The sequence below is a fragment of the Sprattus sprattus genome, assembly GCF_963457725.1.
Source record: "Sprattus sprattus genome assembly, chromosome: 1".
NCBI classification, from domain to species: Eukaryota; Metazoa; Chordata; class Actinopteri; order Clupeiformes; family Clupeidae; genus Sprattus; species Sprattus sprattus.
The window spans coordinates 45,431,030-45,449,084 of record NC_137920.1 but is presented as its reverse complement, the minus strand read 5'-3'; the positions used below and the strand labels follow the sequence as shown (position 1 = coordinate 45,449,084).

The window sequence follows — 18,055 nt, the reverse complement described above, 5'->3', positions numbered from 1 at the left end:
GGGGGAACACAGCTGAGAAGACTTCCGCTGCTTATGAACGCATTTTCAAGCGTGCAGGAATGCGGCGGAAGTGTTTCCCTTACGTTGTTTTTACGAAGTCGTGTAAGACACATTTCAGAAGAATTTCAGAAAATGATCGAGAATGAGGCCCATTGTCATAAAACCTCAAACTGATCCTGACCACAATGCCAAAGCACCAAGCTCCTTTTTAATCATTATCATTGTTTTATTGCAACAATGATCTCATTAGATGGCATTTTTGAACTTTGTACGGTTTATTTTAGTTGAAGTTTATTTTACACGGCAATCTTATTCAACATACAGTGTCGTTTGAAAGTATGTAAACCCCTTGATCAGTTAAGAGTTGTTTTCTGTTGTTTTACCATGATTTTTTTATTTTTTCATCACCATTTTTCCATAGATGAAATGTCAGGTTTGTGTTTATTAATTGTGTACTTGCTTAGAGGGAATTGTGTGAGTAGCCAAAAAACTACATGAAACATAGAAATAGTGTAGTATGTGCAAAAGTAAGTGATCTTCTTTAGAGGTGATGTGTAGGTTGGCTTTTACCTGATTTATTATTCTTCTGGTGCTTCTTGGTGATTCTCTTGATGGGCGTCCACTTCTAGGCAGAGTAGCGGTCATGTTGAATGCCCTCTTTTAGTAAATGATTTGTCTTACAGTGGATGGATGGAGCTGGAATCTGTTGGAGATGGTTTGTCAGCTTTCCCAAGACTGATGGGCTGTCAGTACCTTCTTCCTGATGTCTTCGGATATATCCTTTCCTCTCTGCATTGTTGATCTGTGTGGGTCAACCTTGGCACTACTGTAGTTTGGTTGGTTTCCTCTCTCTTTTAATCTGTGTTGCCCAACCCTTTTCCAAAAGATGTCTCATTTGATTGGTTTGCTTAATGACTAATTAAGCACCCAAATATGTTTCACCAAATCTGTTTCCTACTTGACTTCACCAATGCCGCTGGGGGTTCACTTTCTTTTGCACATACACTAATTCCATGTTTCATGTAGTTTTTTGGCTGCTCACACAATTCCCTCTAAACAAGTACATGCAATTGATAAACATAAACCTCACATTTCATATGTGGAAAATTGGTGATGAAAATTTAGAAAAATCATGGTAAAACAACAGAAAACTGTTAACTGCTCAAGAGGTTCACATACTTTCAAGCGGCACTGTACACACAGATGCAAGCAAAAGATAAGACAGAAAAGTGGATAGGTAAAGCTCCAGTTGGAGGCTATGCAGTGTAACTATTAACATTATGGGTCTGTTTATTAGTCTGTAGACTGTGAAATCTATTAACTATTTGTACACATCAAGGTGTATGCAGTTAAATAAATGGAAAAGTAAGAATCAGGGGCGGAGAGGGACACAAAAATCCACCGGGACAATTCTGACTGCACCGGCCCACCACCGGCCCACAACGTGCCCAAAACTGGCCCAACCCGCATCCCCTCCACCTCCCATATCAACTACACAAACAAACGGGCGGCTTTTTATCATTATTGTTAGATTTAGTGTTGATGTGTGGGTGACAGATATGACAGTGACAGTGACAGTGTATTTGTATATGTACATTTATGGAAATACGGAACAAATCGCGTCCCGTATTGGCTCAAATGTTATGCTAATTCGCAACAATGTGTCCTGTCAACTCACTCGCATTTAGTTGACGGCTGGTTGAATAAATCCGTAATTCTTGTACATTTTGATGCACTTTCCTCCAGCATCCGCCTCTTTTTCAGTCTGGCCTTTTTGCCCCCTCTTTTCTCCTTTCTCTTATGTCCCTCCATCAGGTCCGCTTCACCTGCTCTCTCTCCCTGATCGCCGCTAATTTATCTCCCTAGGTTCACTTGATAAAGGCAGACAATATGCATTTCCCATGAGGCAATTTGCTCCGACCATTCTACATTCAACAAAAAAACGAATTAAATCGCTGGCCAATTTATATTTGTGGTCATGAAAGTAATGGAGCGTCTGAATAAAAAAGAATCACATCAATATAGGAGGCTAAACAAAAATCAGAAGGTTGGATTAATGGGAGTGAGTTTGACACACACCATAGGTGTGATATACAGAGACAAATAGTGCTATAAATAGTGGTTGGACTGCTCAATCACACAACTCTCGGAGAATTTAGAGATTTTCACGGGACCATGATTTGACGTACATGCAATCTCGATGGGCCGCTCATGAATTTGACACGACGGCTGCGAAGGCCGGTCTGCAGGCTGGTTCTTGATAGATTATTGGCCGACAGGCCGACCGGGAAAAATCCTGGTGCTCCCGATGGCCACTCCGCCCCTGGTAAGAATGCTATGCTATGAAATACAGAGTCTAAACAAATCGTAGCCATAGTGTTTTTAGAGGATATTGCTCATGGTAGAATGGCCTGGATCCACTCATGATTAATTCAAGTGAAAGGGTGCTCCTAAGGGATGGGACTCAGTTCATCTGATACCAGCAGAGCTCATCCTGAGGTAAAGGGTGCTCCTCAGGGACCAGACTCAGTTCATCTGATACCAGCAGGGCTCATCCTGAGGTGAAAGGGTGCTCCTGAGGGATGGTACTCTGATACCAGCAGGGCTCATCCTGAGGTGAAAGGGTGCTCCTGAGGGATGGTACTCTGATACCAGCAGGGCTCATCTTGAAGTGAAAGGGTGCTCCTGAGGGATGGTACTCTGATACCAGCAGGGCTCATCCTGAGGTGAAAGGGTGCTACTAAGGGATGGTACTCTGATACCAGCAGGGCTCATCCTGAGGTGAAAGGGTGCTACTAAGGGATGGTACTCTGATACCAGCAGGGCTCATCCTGAGGTGAAAGGGTGCTACTAAGCAGGGTCGGCCATGCAGAGACCTTTGGAGGGGCAGGTGCTCAAAGTTAAAAATGTGTGTCCACTGGTGTGACGGTCATTTCCACCAGTGTGACGCCAGTGTGACGAGTTCATTTCACACTAAAGGACAGTGTTATCACAAGGGGTTGGTTTATACCCCCAGACACATTACAGTGTCTCCACAGCTGCCAACACACACACACACACACACACACACACACACACACACACACACACATACAGACACATACATCCATTTCAAAAACAGGTGCATACTCATTAGGTTTTAAATGAGCAGGGGAACTTTATGGGATCAAGGCCTTTAAACTTTAATTGTACAGGCAGCAAGTACTGTAGACAGCTGTGTTTCACTGTGAGTATGAAAGTTGTCAAAAGGGTGCAATGTTTATAGTCAATGTGGGTCCATTTCAACATACAATTTTCAATGAGTGAGATGGATGGAGAGAGAGGGAGGGAGTGAGAGATGGAGATAGTGAGACGGATGGAGAGAGAGAGGGGGGGGGGAGAGATCCTGCTCAAAACGGATTGTCTGCACTCAAATACACTGTTGCTTGCAAAATTGCCGTGTTTCAGTTTAAGTTGTCGCACTCAAATACACTGTTGCTATCAGAAATTCCCTGTGTTTCATTTTAAGTTCTCGCACTCGTTCTGCTCGCTCTCGCTATCTGGCCCTCTCTCTCTGATTGATATGAAATAACGTTACCAAAATTCACCAACCAATACTAAATCATGACGTGAAATGAACGAAAATGCTCTCAGATTTAAAGACCACGCTCTATATTAAACGATACAAACTTCATACGTTGACAAGTTTATTTACGGGAGTTAATCAACTATTTTTGGCTCATATTTGCATGGAGACGCTTTTGTTCAAAGCGACGTACAAGAGAGAGGCATAAAAGCCCCTATAGCAAACTTTACACCGAGTTATTCCCGTGTCATCATGGCACATTTGGCATCACAAGGCTACTCGGCTTACCTAGAAAACGGGGGCTGTAGAGAAACTTATCCGAGGCGTCGGTCAGCAGGGCACGTCAGGGCAGAGAGAGGGCAAGTTGTGGATCATGTGACCGACCAAGGTAGATCTAAATTATTATCATTTCGTTAAATGTATTATTATTTTGGCCCGCACAGACGGACTTTTCACACACAAATTAAAAATAAATAATAATAATAATAATAATAATAATAAAAAAACACTCTGACAAAAGGGCACTTTGGGCATCAAGGGCAAAAGGGGCAGGTGCTCAAGCCCCCTTAGCCCCCCCCTCTGCACGTGCCTGCTACTAAGGGATGGTACTCTGATACCAGCAGGGCTCATCCTGAGGTGAAAGGGTGCTACTAAGGGATGGTACTCTGATACCAGCAGGGCTCCGGTGGCCTGGCCTCTCTCTTAGTATGCCTTAAGGAGTTGATTTCAGTTATGGATTTGAAATAAAAAATAAATCTACATTCACAATCTATTACTGTTCTTGTTTAATAATCCAATTTGACAATTGACCCCCTTAAGTTCACTGTAGGTACAGTGGGGATGAATTTGTTCATTGCGTGAAGTAAAGTTCCTTAAGGCTCTCAGACATCAGTGAATGACACTACCCAAACGATAGATTGGATGATTAACATCTCCCCACCTGAATGTGCAATAGAAGAAAACAAGTGACAGAGCCACACTGTCTGAATGTCAAACTTAAGCCTAATTTATGGTCGGCCTTTTATGAAGACGTGCAGAGCCCTTTGCGTTGTTGCGACCCCCCTCCAAGCACCTCCCAAATTTTGTAACTATCCGACGAGACGACGCATGCTGCACAGAGACCGCAGGGCTGTGATTGGTCCAACCAATCGCTGTTTACCTTGTGGGTAGTAGAATGCTAACATTAGAAAGCTGGCTCAGACACCTCGAAAAAAAATCCCCTCAGACATATTTTTCAGTTACCATAACAGGTTTTTTTTAACATGGCACAGTTTCTATTTCTCTGTAACTTTTAAAAAAGTAAAAAAAAAAAAAAAGACATGTACAAATACGTCTATCTACCGTGTTTGTATTGCTTTGTATTGAGAACTGGCCACGCAGTAACGCAGTTTGTGACACTCCTGTAAGGGAGACGCACAGAGAGTGCAGTAATTCCTCTGACCCGCCCCCATTGACGCCCGGTGCAGCTAATCAACAGCCGCGGGTTCTTTAAAAAAGAGGTCGAAAGAGGGACGGTAGGCTATTGTTTTGGGCTTGTGTTGCTGTGGCCTCGGCAGCCATCACTCCGTGCCCCGGTGCAAATACATTGAGGTTTCGCCGAGCAGTAAAACAGCGGAGGACGAGTGAGTACCATAGTGGCCTAACCGTAAAGCTCTCTGATCTTGGAAGGCACTTGGCCCCGGGGAAAATCCTACTAGTTTCGCCGAGCGGCAAACAAAGACGTTTACTGACTGACTCCAGACTGGTCGAACTTTCCAAATTTAATTTTGAATTACTAACGACTATTTTTGGTTTGTTTTGTGAACGGGAATTGTGTATATGAGCCAGAGTTTTTCTACACGTTGAAAGGGGAATGTTTGTATGAGCCAGGGGGCTGGGTTTTGTTCCATTTTGATCGAAATTGTTTAGATGAGCCAGAGTTTCGTTACATTTCTGAACGGGAATTGTTTATATGGTTTGTTACATTTTGAACGGAAAACATTTATCATATAACTGAAACATTTTCCCCATGAACATTACCCAAATCAACGCATACTCCCGGACCACCTGGACTGTGACCGCTTGGTCTTTATCACCCTCACCTGGCGGCAATTGAGCACAAACACCCACCCACACACTCACTTTCTCATACACTCTGGCTTCATCTCAAGGAAACTTTCTGTAACCGTAAACTGTCTTACTTTTTTGTTGCATACTGCATTGGATTAGTTTTGTTGATTACTGCATGGTATTATTTTTCTTTTGTTGAATACTGCGTTGGGTTGTTTCTTTTGAATATATCCATGACTATTGAAAATTTAGTCTGACTCCTGTTTTGAATTTAGCGGTTTAAAACATTAAGAAATATTCAGTCATCTCAGTCCAAAAGGGGTTCTGTTTTAGCACTGTAATAGCATATCATGGTGTTAATCAAACTGAGTCCTTTGTGATGACTCTGACTAGAAGTTAAACCCTAGTTAAAAACCGTATCAAGTTGTAGAAGCATATCAAAGCCTTTACTCACCTGCTTCTGTTTATGCTCCAGGTCAGCCCTCTTGTGTTCCAGTGCCTCCATTCGAACTTTGAACTCTTGTCGTTTCTGTGCAAACTTGCTGTCTAACTCATCCAGTTCAACTTGTTTCTTTAACACAAGGGTTCGCTGCATGGTGTTTACTCCAGTCTCCAAAATCCTGCTACTGGGCTACAAGGAAAAATCCAATAAAACACATTTTCGCAATGAATTATAGTAATGTCAAGCCCTTCTAAAGAAATTATTTGTGCACAATATTTTGTTCAGAACATTTGATGCATGTACAGTACTGTGGGTGTTCAATTTCATTATATTCACAATATCTGAAAACACCGTTTCCAATGTTCTACTGTGACCTACTTCCACCTGGGGAATCTGAATCTGAGTTCAAATGTAACCAGTATTCAACAATTACAAAAACAATGACATGTGAACAATATTTACGGCACTTTGAATATGATTTGAATGTACTATTCTAAAAAGAATTTCTTCTTCTTCATGCTTTGGACAGTACAAGACGGAAAATTCCTGTTAAGCAACCTTAATTCAAATTGCTAGATTTTTATTAACTTTTGGTGTTTGGGTATACATGATACAAATTTGGAGAAAAAAACACAACCATATGGGAGATTTGGCAGGGAATGGCCCTTGAAATACAGTCCATGCATACATTCTTGAGCACTCACCTCTGTTATAACAGGGATAAGATTGGTGTTAGCATCCTCCACCTCTCTGTCACAAACAAAAGAAAAACTTGGTTAATATTTCAAATTATTATTATTTATAATTCATATATCTGTACCATAAAATGGATATTTCTCATATTATTCCATTTGCTATATTCACTGAGCTTTTACTGCATGTTCTCTTCTCCACAATTGTGCATGTAATTTCTTTGCGCATGTTATGTATTTGCTGTAAAGCACTTTGAGCTGCATTATTTTGCATGAAAGGTGCTATATAAATAAAGTTTTATTAGGTTTCCTCCGTCAGGAGGTAACCTTTTGTTATTGTTGGCATTGTTCTTGTACCATGGGAGTCAATAACAGCCCATAGAACCATATGGTAACTTTTTGTGAAATTTGGCACACTCATTGAGGACAGTCTTCTTCATTCACACCCAGTTTCATGGCTCTCATTAGACCACTCTAGCGCCACCAACAGGTCAAAGTTGGACTTGTTTTAACACACGCAACTTTTGAACCTTATGACCGATTTTCAACACACGCAACTTTTTAACCGTATGACCGATTTTCAAAAATGAGGTACCATTGGATTCCCATGGTGTCCACTTCCAGTTATATAGATAGATAGTTATATAGATATAGATTTTCCGCAATTTCCGGTTTTATCAAAAACCTTTGAAAGCCTACTCCTCCTACAATTTTTGGCAAATCGTCTTCAAAATCACCAGAGATGATCTTCAGACCTAGCCTCACAAAAGTTATCGAACAGAATTTTGATCCTCACAACCGTTTGTCCGGTACAGCCACTCAAATTCAGCAGAAAGGCTGCCAAACAGGAAGTGAAGTCATATCTTGGCAAATCTTTGAGATATCAACACCAAACTGGTATGTCACGTGGAAGACACTACAACATGTTCCCATGTGCAAAGGCAACTTCATATCTTCAAAAATGATTGATATAAAGCAAATTGGATACATTGTTAACGCTAAAATAATGCTTTACACATCCACAGGTCAAAAAGTGATACTCTGATTCAATCACAAGTTCATATGAAGACACTTTTGTACAATGTTAAGTGCACAAATCTGAAAAAAAGTTGACTGGAAGATGAAAAGTAGATTTTTGGTGAATATTTGAAACACGCTAATTTCTAGGGTAATTTTCAATAGAAGGTCTGCCTCTCTTCTCCTCTGCCCCTCCACGCGTCTCTCACACACTCAGGGCCTGATTTACTAACAGGATTTCGCCCATGTCTGGCGTAAAATAGCGGTCGTAAACATAAAACGGTATTTACTAAGGGGGCGCATTTGAGTAGAGTCGCATATTAACGCTTTGGGGGTGTGAACGTGGAAACGTGGGTGGAACGTGGGCGTAAAGCGCAATTTAATGGGAGGAGAGAAGGTAAGTGCGCCTAATGGTGTATTGCGTGGTATTTACTAAAATTGCCTGGCGAGCGCACGTCTGTAATTTGCGGGATAATTCTCCACCTCATAAAAGCACGTCTTAACCAGGAAGCGCATTTCCACTGAGTCTGAAAACGTTGATATGGCAGTAGTTATAAGAGCAAGGCGAAGACATAGACAGAGACAGCGCACAGAAATATTTGTTTCAACTCGTATAACAATTTTTCAGTTAAGCGAACCACAAATCATTAGACAGTACAGGTTAACCAGCCACGCAATACTTCAATTACTGAACCAGATCAGAGACGACATCGAACCCTCCAACCGGAGATCACATTCCATTCCATCATTTGTTAAACTCCGGACAACATTGCAAATAATGGCATCGGATCATTTCAAACAGTTATAGCATCAGCAGTTGGTATATCTCAGCCTTCACTCAGCCAAATATTCACCCAGGTACTCGACGCATTGCTACGGCGCACTGGTCAATACATTTCCCCACTGCCATAGCTGAAATTAGACATCAAACAGGACTTTTTTTGAAATTGCAAACTTTCCGAACGTAATTGGAACCATTGATTGCACCCACGTCCATATATATTGTAGTGAACCCATGTCCCTTGTAGAAATTATTAATCTCGCCATGTACACATCTATATTGTTATAATAGACAGTTTATGCATTAATGCCACCAATAGCATATTCTTTATAATCGTCTTCTTTTAAACATCTCACTGTAGGTGATGGCGGGCAGAACAACAATATTCACACATTGAATCAGGTTCAGTGATTGAGCGAACGTGAACCAATATATCTATCTTCATGTTCGCTGAACCTTCATTTTCTCTTCCTAAATAAATACCACGGAAAATGCGCAAAAACACTGTGCGTTAATGTGCGACCACAGTTTAAGCAGCGGTCGCAATGTTAGTAAATCAGGCCCTATATAGGGCGGAGTAAACACAGATTGCCCAGCGTGGATCTGGTTTGATAAATACCACGGAAAATGCGCAAAAACACTGTGCGTTACTGGACCGCAGATTAAGCAGCGGTCGCATGTTAGTAAATCAGGCCCTCAGTCTCTCTCTTGACACACGCACAAGCTGGCCAAGACGTACACACATCATTTAAGGACATTGTCTGATGACCAAACCCCCACTCACTCTTACTTTGAAGCCAAGGCCCTTGTGGATCTTCACTGTATTGCATTTGAAATTTAATGTCCCATTGGTAAGTCTGCAGCATGGATTTTTCTATACAGTGACAAATTGTCAAAAAAATATCTTTTTCCCTGGTTCGCAATGTTTGGAGGAAACCGCCATCGCTGCTTGCAGCCAGAGATGGGCAAAAATTTATCAAAATGTATTTTGATACAAAATACAAAATACCCCTCAAATAAATGTATCAAAATAAAATACAAAATACTGTTGCCAGAAAATGTAACAAAATACAATACATGTATTTTGTATTTTTAAAATACAGGAAATACTTTTTCTGAATTTTCAGTTTTCTCACAATTTGGTATAGCAGAACATTTAGGTTTGGGCTATTCAGTGGCGTAACGAAGTAACCACGGGGCCAGGTGCAGGCTATTATGACGGGCCCATGTCAGTGGTTCCGTATCCTTTTTTTCATGTTTGTAACCGCCGCCACAGGGCTCTCATTGCAATCTCTATGGCTTCCGGGAGGGCTATCCCCAACATGCTTTCGTCATACGTAATTGCAAGGTAAGGACGCGATCTGGCACTCCTCGCCTGGGCGAGACGCTCCACTTTGTGAATGAACGTATAGAAGTTGTACTAGCATTTGTATTCAAAGTTTATACTTTAATCTACCAAAGTACTCACTATTTAACAATACAACTTCCACAAGTTACAGATTATCTTTGACAACATTGGCGCCCACATGTGATTGACAACACTGGCGCACACATATGACATCACACAGATAAATGACTCTGTGAGAATGAGTAAGATCTTTAGTGCGAGTCTCAACAACGTTTATAGTAGGCTAAGATCTTTAATAAGAGTCTCATGTGCGCCCGGGCCCCTGCCTCTATGCAATGCGGCGCGGAGTGCCAGATCGCGTCCTAGGTGAGGCGCGCCTCATTCACAAAGTGGAGCGTCTCGCCCAGGCGCGGAGTGCCAGATCGCGTCCTAGGTGAGGTGCGCCTCATTCACAAAGTGGAGAGTCTCGCCCAGGCGCGGAGTGCCAGATCGCGTCCCGGACCTTAGCTCTAATTGCGTATAAGGACATCACACGGCTTTCATCAAGTCACATTGTGTCAAGATGGATAACGTTCAGTGCAACAACTCGATTCGCTCTTTGAAAGAACCTCCTTTAAGTCGGTGTACTGAAGATAAATGACAAGGATCAAGACAGCTTTCTAAGTTTTCGACCACAACCCTGTTTTGTGAAAAAAATTGATTTAACATGAGAGTCAATGAGAGAGATCTGGGGTGATTTCCTTTTCGCCCCAAAAAGGGGCGGGCCATAAGAAGCAACACTTTGGCAAATTGTCTGATTCGACAATGACATTCAGAGGCAGATCAGATAGTCTCGTGGTAGAATCCGACAGAAAATCTCCTTCTGCCTAAACACTGGTGAAAGTAATTGGAGTATTTTAAATACAAAATTACTCCACTCTAAAGTATTTTGTTACAAATTACATTCAATTTTTTATCGGCCCTATGAAATACAAATTACAAAATACTCAAAAGCAAATTTACTAGTATTTCAAATACAAGTAATTGAAATACTGCCCATCTCTGCTTGCAGCTATATTTATAATTATTATTATTACAATGAAAGGCCCAGTTTTTGGTTATTAATAACATGCATTCCATACTGTATCTGGACAATATACCTTGCATTAAATGAAAAACAAATACAACTACCATTTGAAAAGTACCTGAAAAATGTGAAATGTTGAGGTAATGCACATCTCAGTAACAGCACTGGCAGGACAATGGAAACACCCAATCCTTCATTTGTTGTTGTACTCATATGCTAAAGGATTTGTCATTAGTTTTCACTTTAAAGGACAAGATAGACAGTCCCCTGTAAACAAAATACCACCCCAGGTCCAAACATAATTCCTTCATTTTGAGCCAACTCGGCCATTTGTAGACAGGAGATATAATGATTTGTCCTTCTTACGCCCTTCTGAATCAACCTGTTCTAACTCAATATTGGACCGATTTCAATTGATGGGGAAAAGAAGAGGGGAAAATAGGGCCCAGGTAAAAACTTCCAGAGGCTGTCGACACCTGAAAAGATGTGGATAAAAGGCATGGAGCCCTTCTCCAGGGGAGGCTTGAGCACAGAGCACACACACTTGTATTCTTACCCTATTTTACTCTTGTATTCTCACCATATTTTACTCTTGTATTCTCACCATATTTTACTCTTGTATTCTCACCATATTTTACTCTTGTATTCTCACCATATTTCACTCTTGTATTCTCACCATATTTTACTCTTGTATTCTCACCATATTTCACTCTTGTATTCTCACCATATTTCACTCTTGTATTCTCACCATATTTTACTCTTGTATTCTCACCATATTTCACTCTTGTATTCTCACCATATTTTACTCTTGTATTCTCACCATATTTTACTCTTGTATTCTCACCATATTTCACTCTTGTTTCTAACATCATATACTATGTACATATGTTCAATAATACACAGACAAATATTCAACAAATGTGTTTGTAGTCCGAGGTGTAAGAAATGAGGAAGTTCCTTTGTTTCTGATGCAGCAATCTTTATTCCAATAATGTGCAGTGACGAAGCAGCCTTACTCCGGATTCAGCGGTGTAGGACTGAATCACAAGCATCCACAATTCAAGCCATATATACTGTTTTTAAGACCACTCCTAGTCCTAGGCTTCTAATGTAAATGACCTAGCACTGCATGAAATGTGGGATTTACGACAGTCTCCGACCCTGTGTATTGCCGTAGAAGCCCACATTGGTGTGAAAGCCCCCCCACCCCTTCCCCTTGGCCAGGCCTAGGTTTTGTTATGTTAATTTAATTGACCTGCATTGAACACAACAACCCCCCCCCACCCCGCCAGGGGAGGCACCCCGTCACTGATTTAAAAAACCTGAAAGTCACAGGTTCGATCCCCACTAGTGGCAACCATGGCCCAAGTTGCTTAACGACTGTTAACGACTCTTAATGACTGTTATCAGAGTAAGCCTGACTCTGTATAATTACATGCCAGAAACGAATCTCAAGAACATTAAGGTGAAATAATAATATATAAGTTAGGAACATTACACATAGCCTAAGTTAAAACTTTTAAACACATACCACCATAAACATGTGAGATAATTCGACAAGAGACATTGAAAGACAGCTAACTCACTGCTTTGTCAAATAAGAGAGATCAACTATATATATATCTGGAAACCACTTACAGATTCCGATTAGCTAAATTTGCGTCTGGATGGAAAGGTGTTATCTTTCCCCATCCCACCCATGCTAAGCCATTTCTAGCATAATATGCGATCTACCGTGGAAAACAGAAGGCAGACGATTTTTTTTTAATCAGTTCTCACCACACAACGACGTTGCATCTTTGCTCCTTGAATGTCCAGTGGTGTAGTCCAGTATATACGCAGGTATACGGAATATACCCACTTATTTTTCAGTCAGCATTGGGTATACCCACTTCTCAAAACAGGGTGTTTATCCTGTGCGGTATGAATAAATAAAGAGTACCCACTTCTCCAGGGACAACTACACCACTATGAATGTCGATATGTAATGGTATGGTGTTATTGAAACTTACTACGTGTAAAAAAGACTAGAAATTGAACGTTTATTATTTCAGGTAGGCGCATACCTACGTGACAATAAATCTGTTTCTGTTTCTGACTCGAGTCTAAAGTTTCTAATGTTGCCTCGGGCGCCTTTACGTGAACATAATTAAAACGTCACATAAGTCCACTAAACAATTCCCGATTCGCACGCTCCAGTAACAGAAGAGAAATACCCCAGAGGAGGGAGGAATGATAAACCAGGTACTTGGTCGCACCGACGAGCTAGAACATTACCAGCAACGGTGGCTAAGCGGTTAGCAACAGCACCATTAGGTACAAAGTACCACTAACCTGAAGAGCACAGGTTCAAATCTCGCGAAGCTCGCCTAAAATCTACCTGAAAAGTCACAGGTTAGATATTTACGAGTGGCAAACATGTCCCAAGTTGCGCAATGACTATCTCGATATCAGAGTAAGCCCGACTCTGTATAATCACATGCCAAAAGTGAATCTCAAGAACATTACAGAGAGGAAGCTCCGGAATATGAGTGGAACAGCCTCGAAAGTACATTGCAACCCCCGAACTCTGAAAATGAAAGGCAGAGCAAGAATCGTGAAATCCCCGAAATCAATACCCTAAAGACAGAACTCTGAAAACGGTGAGCCAATCAAGAAATGTGATAACCCCGGAGCAAAACCCCAAAGACAGAATATTAATTAAATTATTATCGTGTACATTTTAATTTCGTTTTTATGGGGCAATAGCTGTAAATGGGAGGGGATACGTTTTGTCAGTTGAAAGCTGACCTATAGACAGAATCTCATTCCGTCTCATCACAAGACGTTTTAATTCAATTCCTTCTCGTTTTCAACCAATGGCTGCAGCAGGGTGTGTGTGGCTAGACTGCTGACAGTCAATATGCTAATAAGAGCATTTCGCACCTTTGTCAGCGGGAGGTGAGAATGCTAAACACATCGGCCCCCCTCCCCTCGCAGGTTCCTTCCCGGGAATTTCCGTTCGTATGCGGCAGACGGATATTTCGGGGGAATGTCCGCGATCAGCCAGGAATGGTGATCATTCGCGGCTGTATCACAGCGTTTACGGGCCCGATAATCTTGCTTTTCGTGCAGTGTAGGCTTGTAATGCAAACAGGTCTGGCAACCTTTTGTTGTTGTGTATATGATAATCTGGTTTCTCTGTCTGAGTTGAGATGGTTCTCAATGGCCTCCCCCATTCCCATACTATGATTAATTGCAGTCACTCACACCTCAGTTTGCTTCCTGACCCCAGGTGTCTGAGCAATACCAGTGTGGGAACTTTTCCTTTGTGACCATGATAAGATAACCCTTTTGGATATTCTGCTGGTGGTCACAGCAGCTGCTTGATCATGAATCTTACAGTCCACCCCTTGATGCTATGAAGCCATACATAGCATCAAATCAACTTTCTTTCTCAGAGTCACATCTTTCACAGAGTTGTCCAGTGGCGGGTGATGTCCTGCTTTAGGTTGCCCCCTCTGTGGCCATTAGGGAGTCTTACCCGTCATTGGACTCATCACCCTCGCATACACTGGTCATCTCCCAGCCCCAATAGGTAACTTATCAGGGGGTCATTCTGTAATTTGATACTATAAGATAAATATCTTTTATCGGGTTTGGAGAAGCATTTGAGAACCACCACAGCCAAGGAGACGGTCTAAGATAATTGAGCAAAACACAAAGGCATCTGACATCCTAAACACAAGTAAATATAAATGTAAATGGTCCCAATTGTTATCAAACATCAAAGCATACATCTTCTTTTCATCTTTTCGTGTTTGTTCGTGTGTGTCTGTGTTTTGTGGGTTCGTTCGGGTATGCACACCAGTGGTGGATATGCATATTTGTCCTGAGGAAATCACTTTATCAAATTTCAGAGAAGACGCTCTCTGATTCTCTCATTGTCTTTCTTGTCCATGCACTCTATTGAGTGTGCCTTTCACCTTTCAGCAAATGAAGCTCTGAAAAGTGTCAAGATCTTTGGTTGTTTATTGGGTTGTTTTCTTTATTGTCTTCATCAGTTGTGGTCCATTTCATTCCATCAGTCAATCTCTTAAGGTGCATCTCTGGGCTTGTGGATCTCAGATCCATGTATGGTCTCAGGTCCTTTGGATTCCTGGTCTGTAGAAACCTGTTGTGTGGTGGCCGTCTGGATTTTTCTTGTTGGTCCCAGTTATGCTTTGTGGTGGCCCTTGTCCACACCTCAAGCCTCTTGACCCTCTGGTCACCCAAATGGACTCCGGCCCCACAGGTTCCATTTCCACGAGTGGTATCCCTTTACATTGGGTTGGTCATCTGGTGTCTGAAATTTTATAGAAAAGAAAAGAAATAATGTTGCCCCCCCCCCCCCCCCCCTTTCCCCACAAGAATGTTCACACATCCAAAATGTATCAACAACACAAACATAATCAAAACACAAACATAATCAAAACACAACATTGAAACAGGATTACAAATAGAAACTCCCCCCTTTTTGATAGAGCACACATTTTCAAAGTGTGCTACTATCAGCATCATTTGGAATCCCAATGTTTTGGCTGCTTGTGTCTGAGTTACAGCCATTCTCTTCAAGCAGTGATTTGTCTGGCCAGGTGTTAATAGGTTCCTCTTGGGGTCTATTGTCTTGATGCAATGTCAATTGAGTCTGTAGACTATATACTTTCTGAATCAGTTCTTGATAGTTTTCCCTTCTTGTCTGTGAAGAGTTACACCTTCTGGCTATGTGTCCCCTCTTTCCACAAGAAAAACAAACAACGTTCTGCTTTTCTGATCTGTTGTGATCTCTGCAGTTCCTTGCTATGTGTTCCTCTGTTCCACATGAATGACAGATAATGCCTTGATGTCTTCCCACTCTGTCTTGGCAATGTCTTGCAATGTGACCCTGTTTTCCACATGTATAGCAAACAAAATGTTCATACCTTCCCCCACTACCAGGGCAGTGTCTTGCAATGTGCCCATCTTCTCCACATGAATAGCATATAGCACCCACTGGATTGCTTCTCCTGAAGCCATTACCTCTGTGTTGCCAACTGGAAGAACTGGTTTCTGGCCCTCTTTGTCTCCTGTTCTGCTGGGAAAGCTTACATCCTATAGCTGCAGTGGGGTGTGATTTCTTAGAAGTGGCCTGATTATTGTAAAATTGTGTCATTTTAGCAATAATTTCACCATAGTCTGAGAGATGAGTCACAAACATTTCTATGGCAGAGTGAGTCTTGGGATCACTTTTGTTGATCAAAGCAAATTTATAGGCAACATTCTCAGTAATGATGTCAGGGTTACCACTGTATGTTCTGAAAGCTTCCAGTAACCTATCTGCAAACGATGCTGGATGTTCCCCTTTCCTCATTGACACCTCTGTTAACTTTTCTGGATCGACAGATGCAATCCCCAAGACCTCCAGTAGTTATTTTTTCCGGTCCTGATTATTTCCCATCCTATTCTTTACTTTATCTGTTAAGGCTCTAGATAATGTAGATGGAAGGCACAGGCTTAACACAACACAAGCATCAAAATCTGTCAATCTGTAAATGTCAACGCAGGTCTCCAGATGGGTGAGGAATTCTACGGGATCCTGTCTGCCATGTTCAAATTTTCCAACATTCTTTACCACTACTTCCAACTCTGAGGGTGTAAGGCATTTGATGGTGTGTGACATAACCTCCTCTCCACTTGCTCCAGTTCGCACAATGGTTGAGTTAATTGTTGCCATTGGGTACTTAACCGTGACACCTGAATATTGGCACTGACTATCCTGTGAATCTGAATGTTTCTCCCAACATTCCTCATTGACGGCATTGCTGTTGCCAATATCAGATGTGCTAATGGAGAACTGGCTAACCTTATGTACCACCAAATCTAATTCACCTGACAACACTTCCACTGATGATTTCAACAATTTGTTTTTAGCCATGAGAGTTTCCATTTCTTTCTGCAACTGCACATTTTCCCTTTTCAAAAGCGTTTCAGTAATCTGAAGATTTTCTATGTGTGCCAACCCGTCATTAAGACGTGATAAGAGTGAATTATTCTCTTCTTTCAGTAGGTCTCTCTTTGCTTCTACGTCGTCTAATCTTTTCTTGGTCACTTTGTATGTGGCAAAAAGTCCTTGAAGGGCATTTGCAACTTTCCCTTTTTTGTGTTTTGGTATCTTGGAATAATTTTCGAACCGGGACCCTGCCGTAGGGCTTATCCTCTGCATTCTCTATTCCGTCAAATATTCCATGCGAACCGTGTTTCATGATGTATTGAACAATAATATCTTCCATTTTAAAGTAAAACAAAAAACTAACAACAACAATCTCTGTTTTATGTCAATCAATCTTGGTATTATGCTTCGTATGTCACGTATTGGCTAGGCTATGACGTTTCCGTCCTAAACAATGAGATAGCGCCTTTCAACAGTCAACCGCGTACACAATTTAATTCAAATGATTTATCTTTCCCGTTACGTCGGATCCTATCTCAAGCTTATGGATTTGTGCCGTAAAATCTGAATGTATGTCTATAATGCTTCATGTTCAACTACTGGCTATTATCCAGTCATTATTCGTCGGGCTTACTACACTTCTTTCTCACACTCACAAATTCACCGGTTAATAATTATGCCACTGTCCGTCGCCGGGCACAACTACAGTACTGAGTGTTCTTGAAATTCACAGTACTACGGGCCTAAACCACACTACTTGTTTCAGTTACTTCAGAAACATATTCTGATACAATTCTACTACCACACTACTTCGGGCTGATTCAGTTACTTTAGAATCTTTAGAAAAATTGCACAGAGCTAACCCACAACTGGAAACCTCCTGCTTATTAATGGAACAAAAGACATGAAACAGATTATTTCTATTCTTAAACCTCCTTTCTAGGTTGTTTTAAACGTGCAAATTTCCTGAAAAAAAAGGTTTCTAGAAGAATACTTACCAATTCCCCTCTTCTTTTTTTTTTTTTAAATTGCAAGATGGGCTGGCTCGCCAATTGTAAGAAATGATAGAGGTTTCTTTGTTTCTGATGCAGCAATCTTTATTCCAATAATGTGCAGTGACGAAGCAGCCTTACTCCGGATTCAGCGGT

General features: G+C 41.4%; 1 protein-coding gene across 1 annotated transcript in view; it reads right to left on the bottom strand.

The window, feature by feature from the left end:
* ccdc197 (coiled-coil domain containing 197) overlaps positions 1-18,055 on the bottom strand; it is a gene marked incomplete at both ends in the record, with an annotated part of 59,159 nt that overhangs the window by 18,871 nt on the left and 22,233 nt on the right. The window contains 2 exons of the mRNA XM_080850415.1: positions 6,069-6,245; positions 6,761-6,806. Of these exons, the coding sequence (XP_080706541.1) occupies positions 6,069-6,245; positions 6,761-6,806 (223 nt within the window). The remainder of the gene's footprint in view (positions 1-6,068; positions 6,246-6,760; positions 6,807-18,055) is intronic.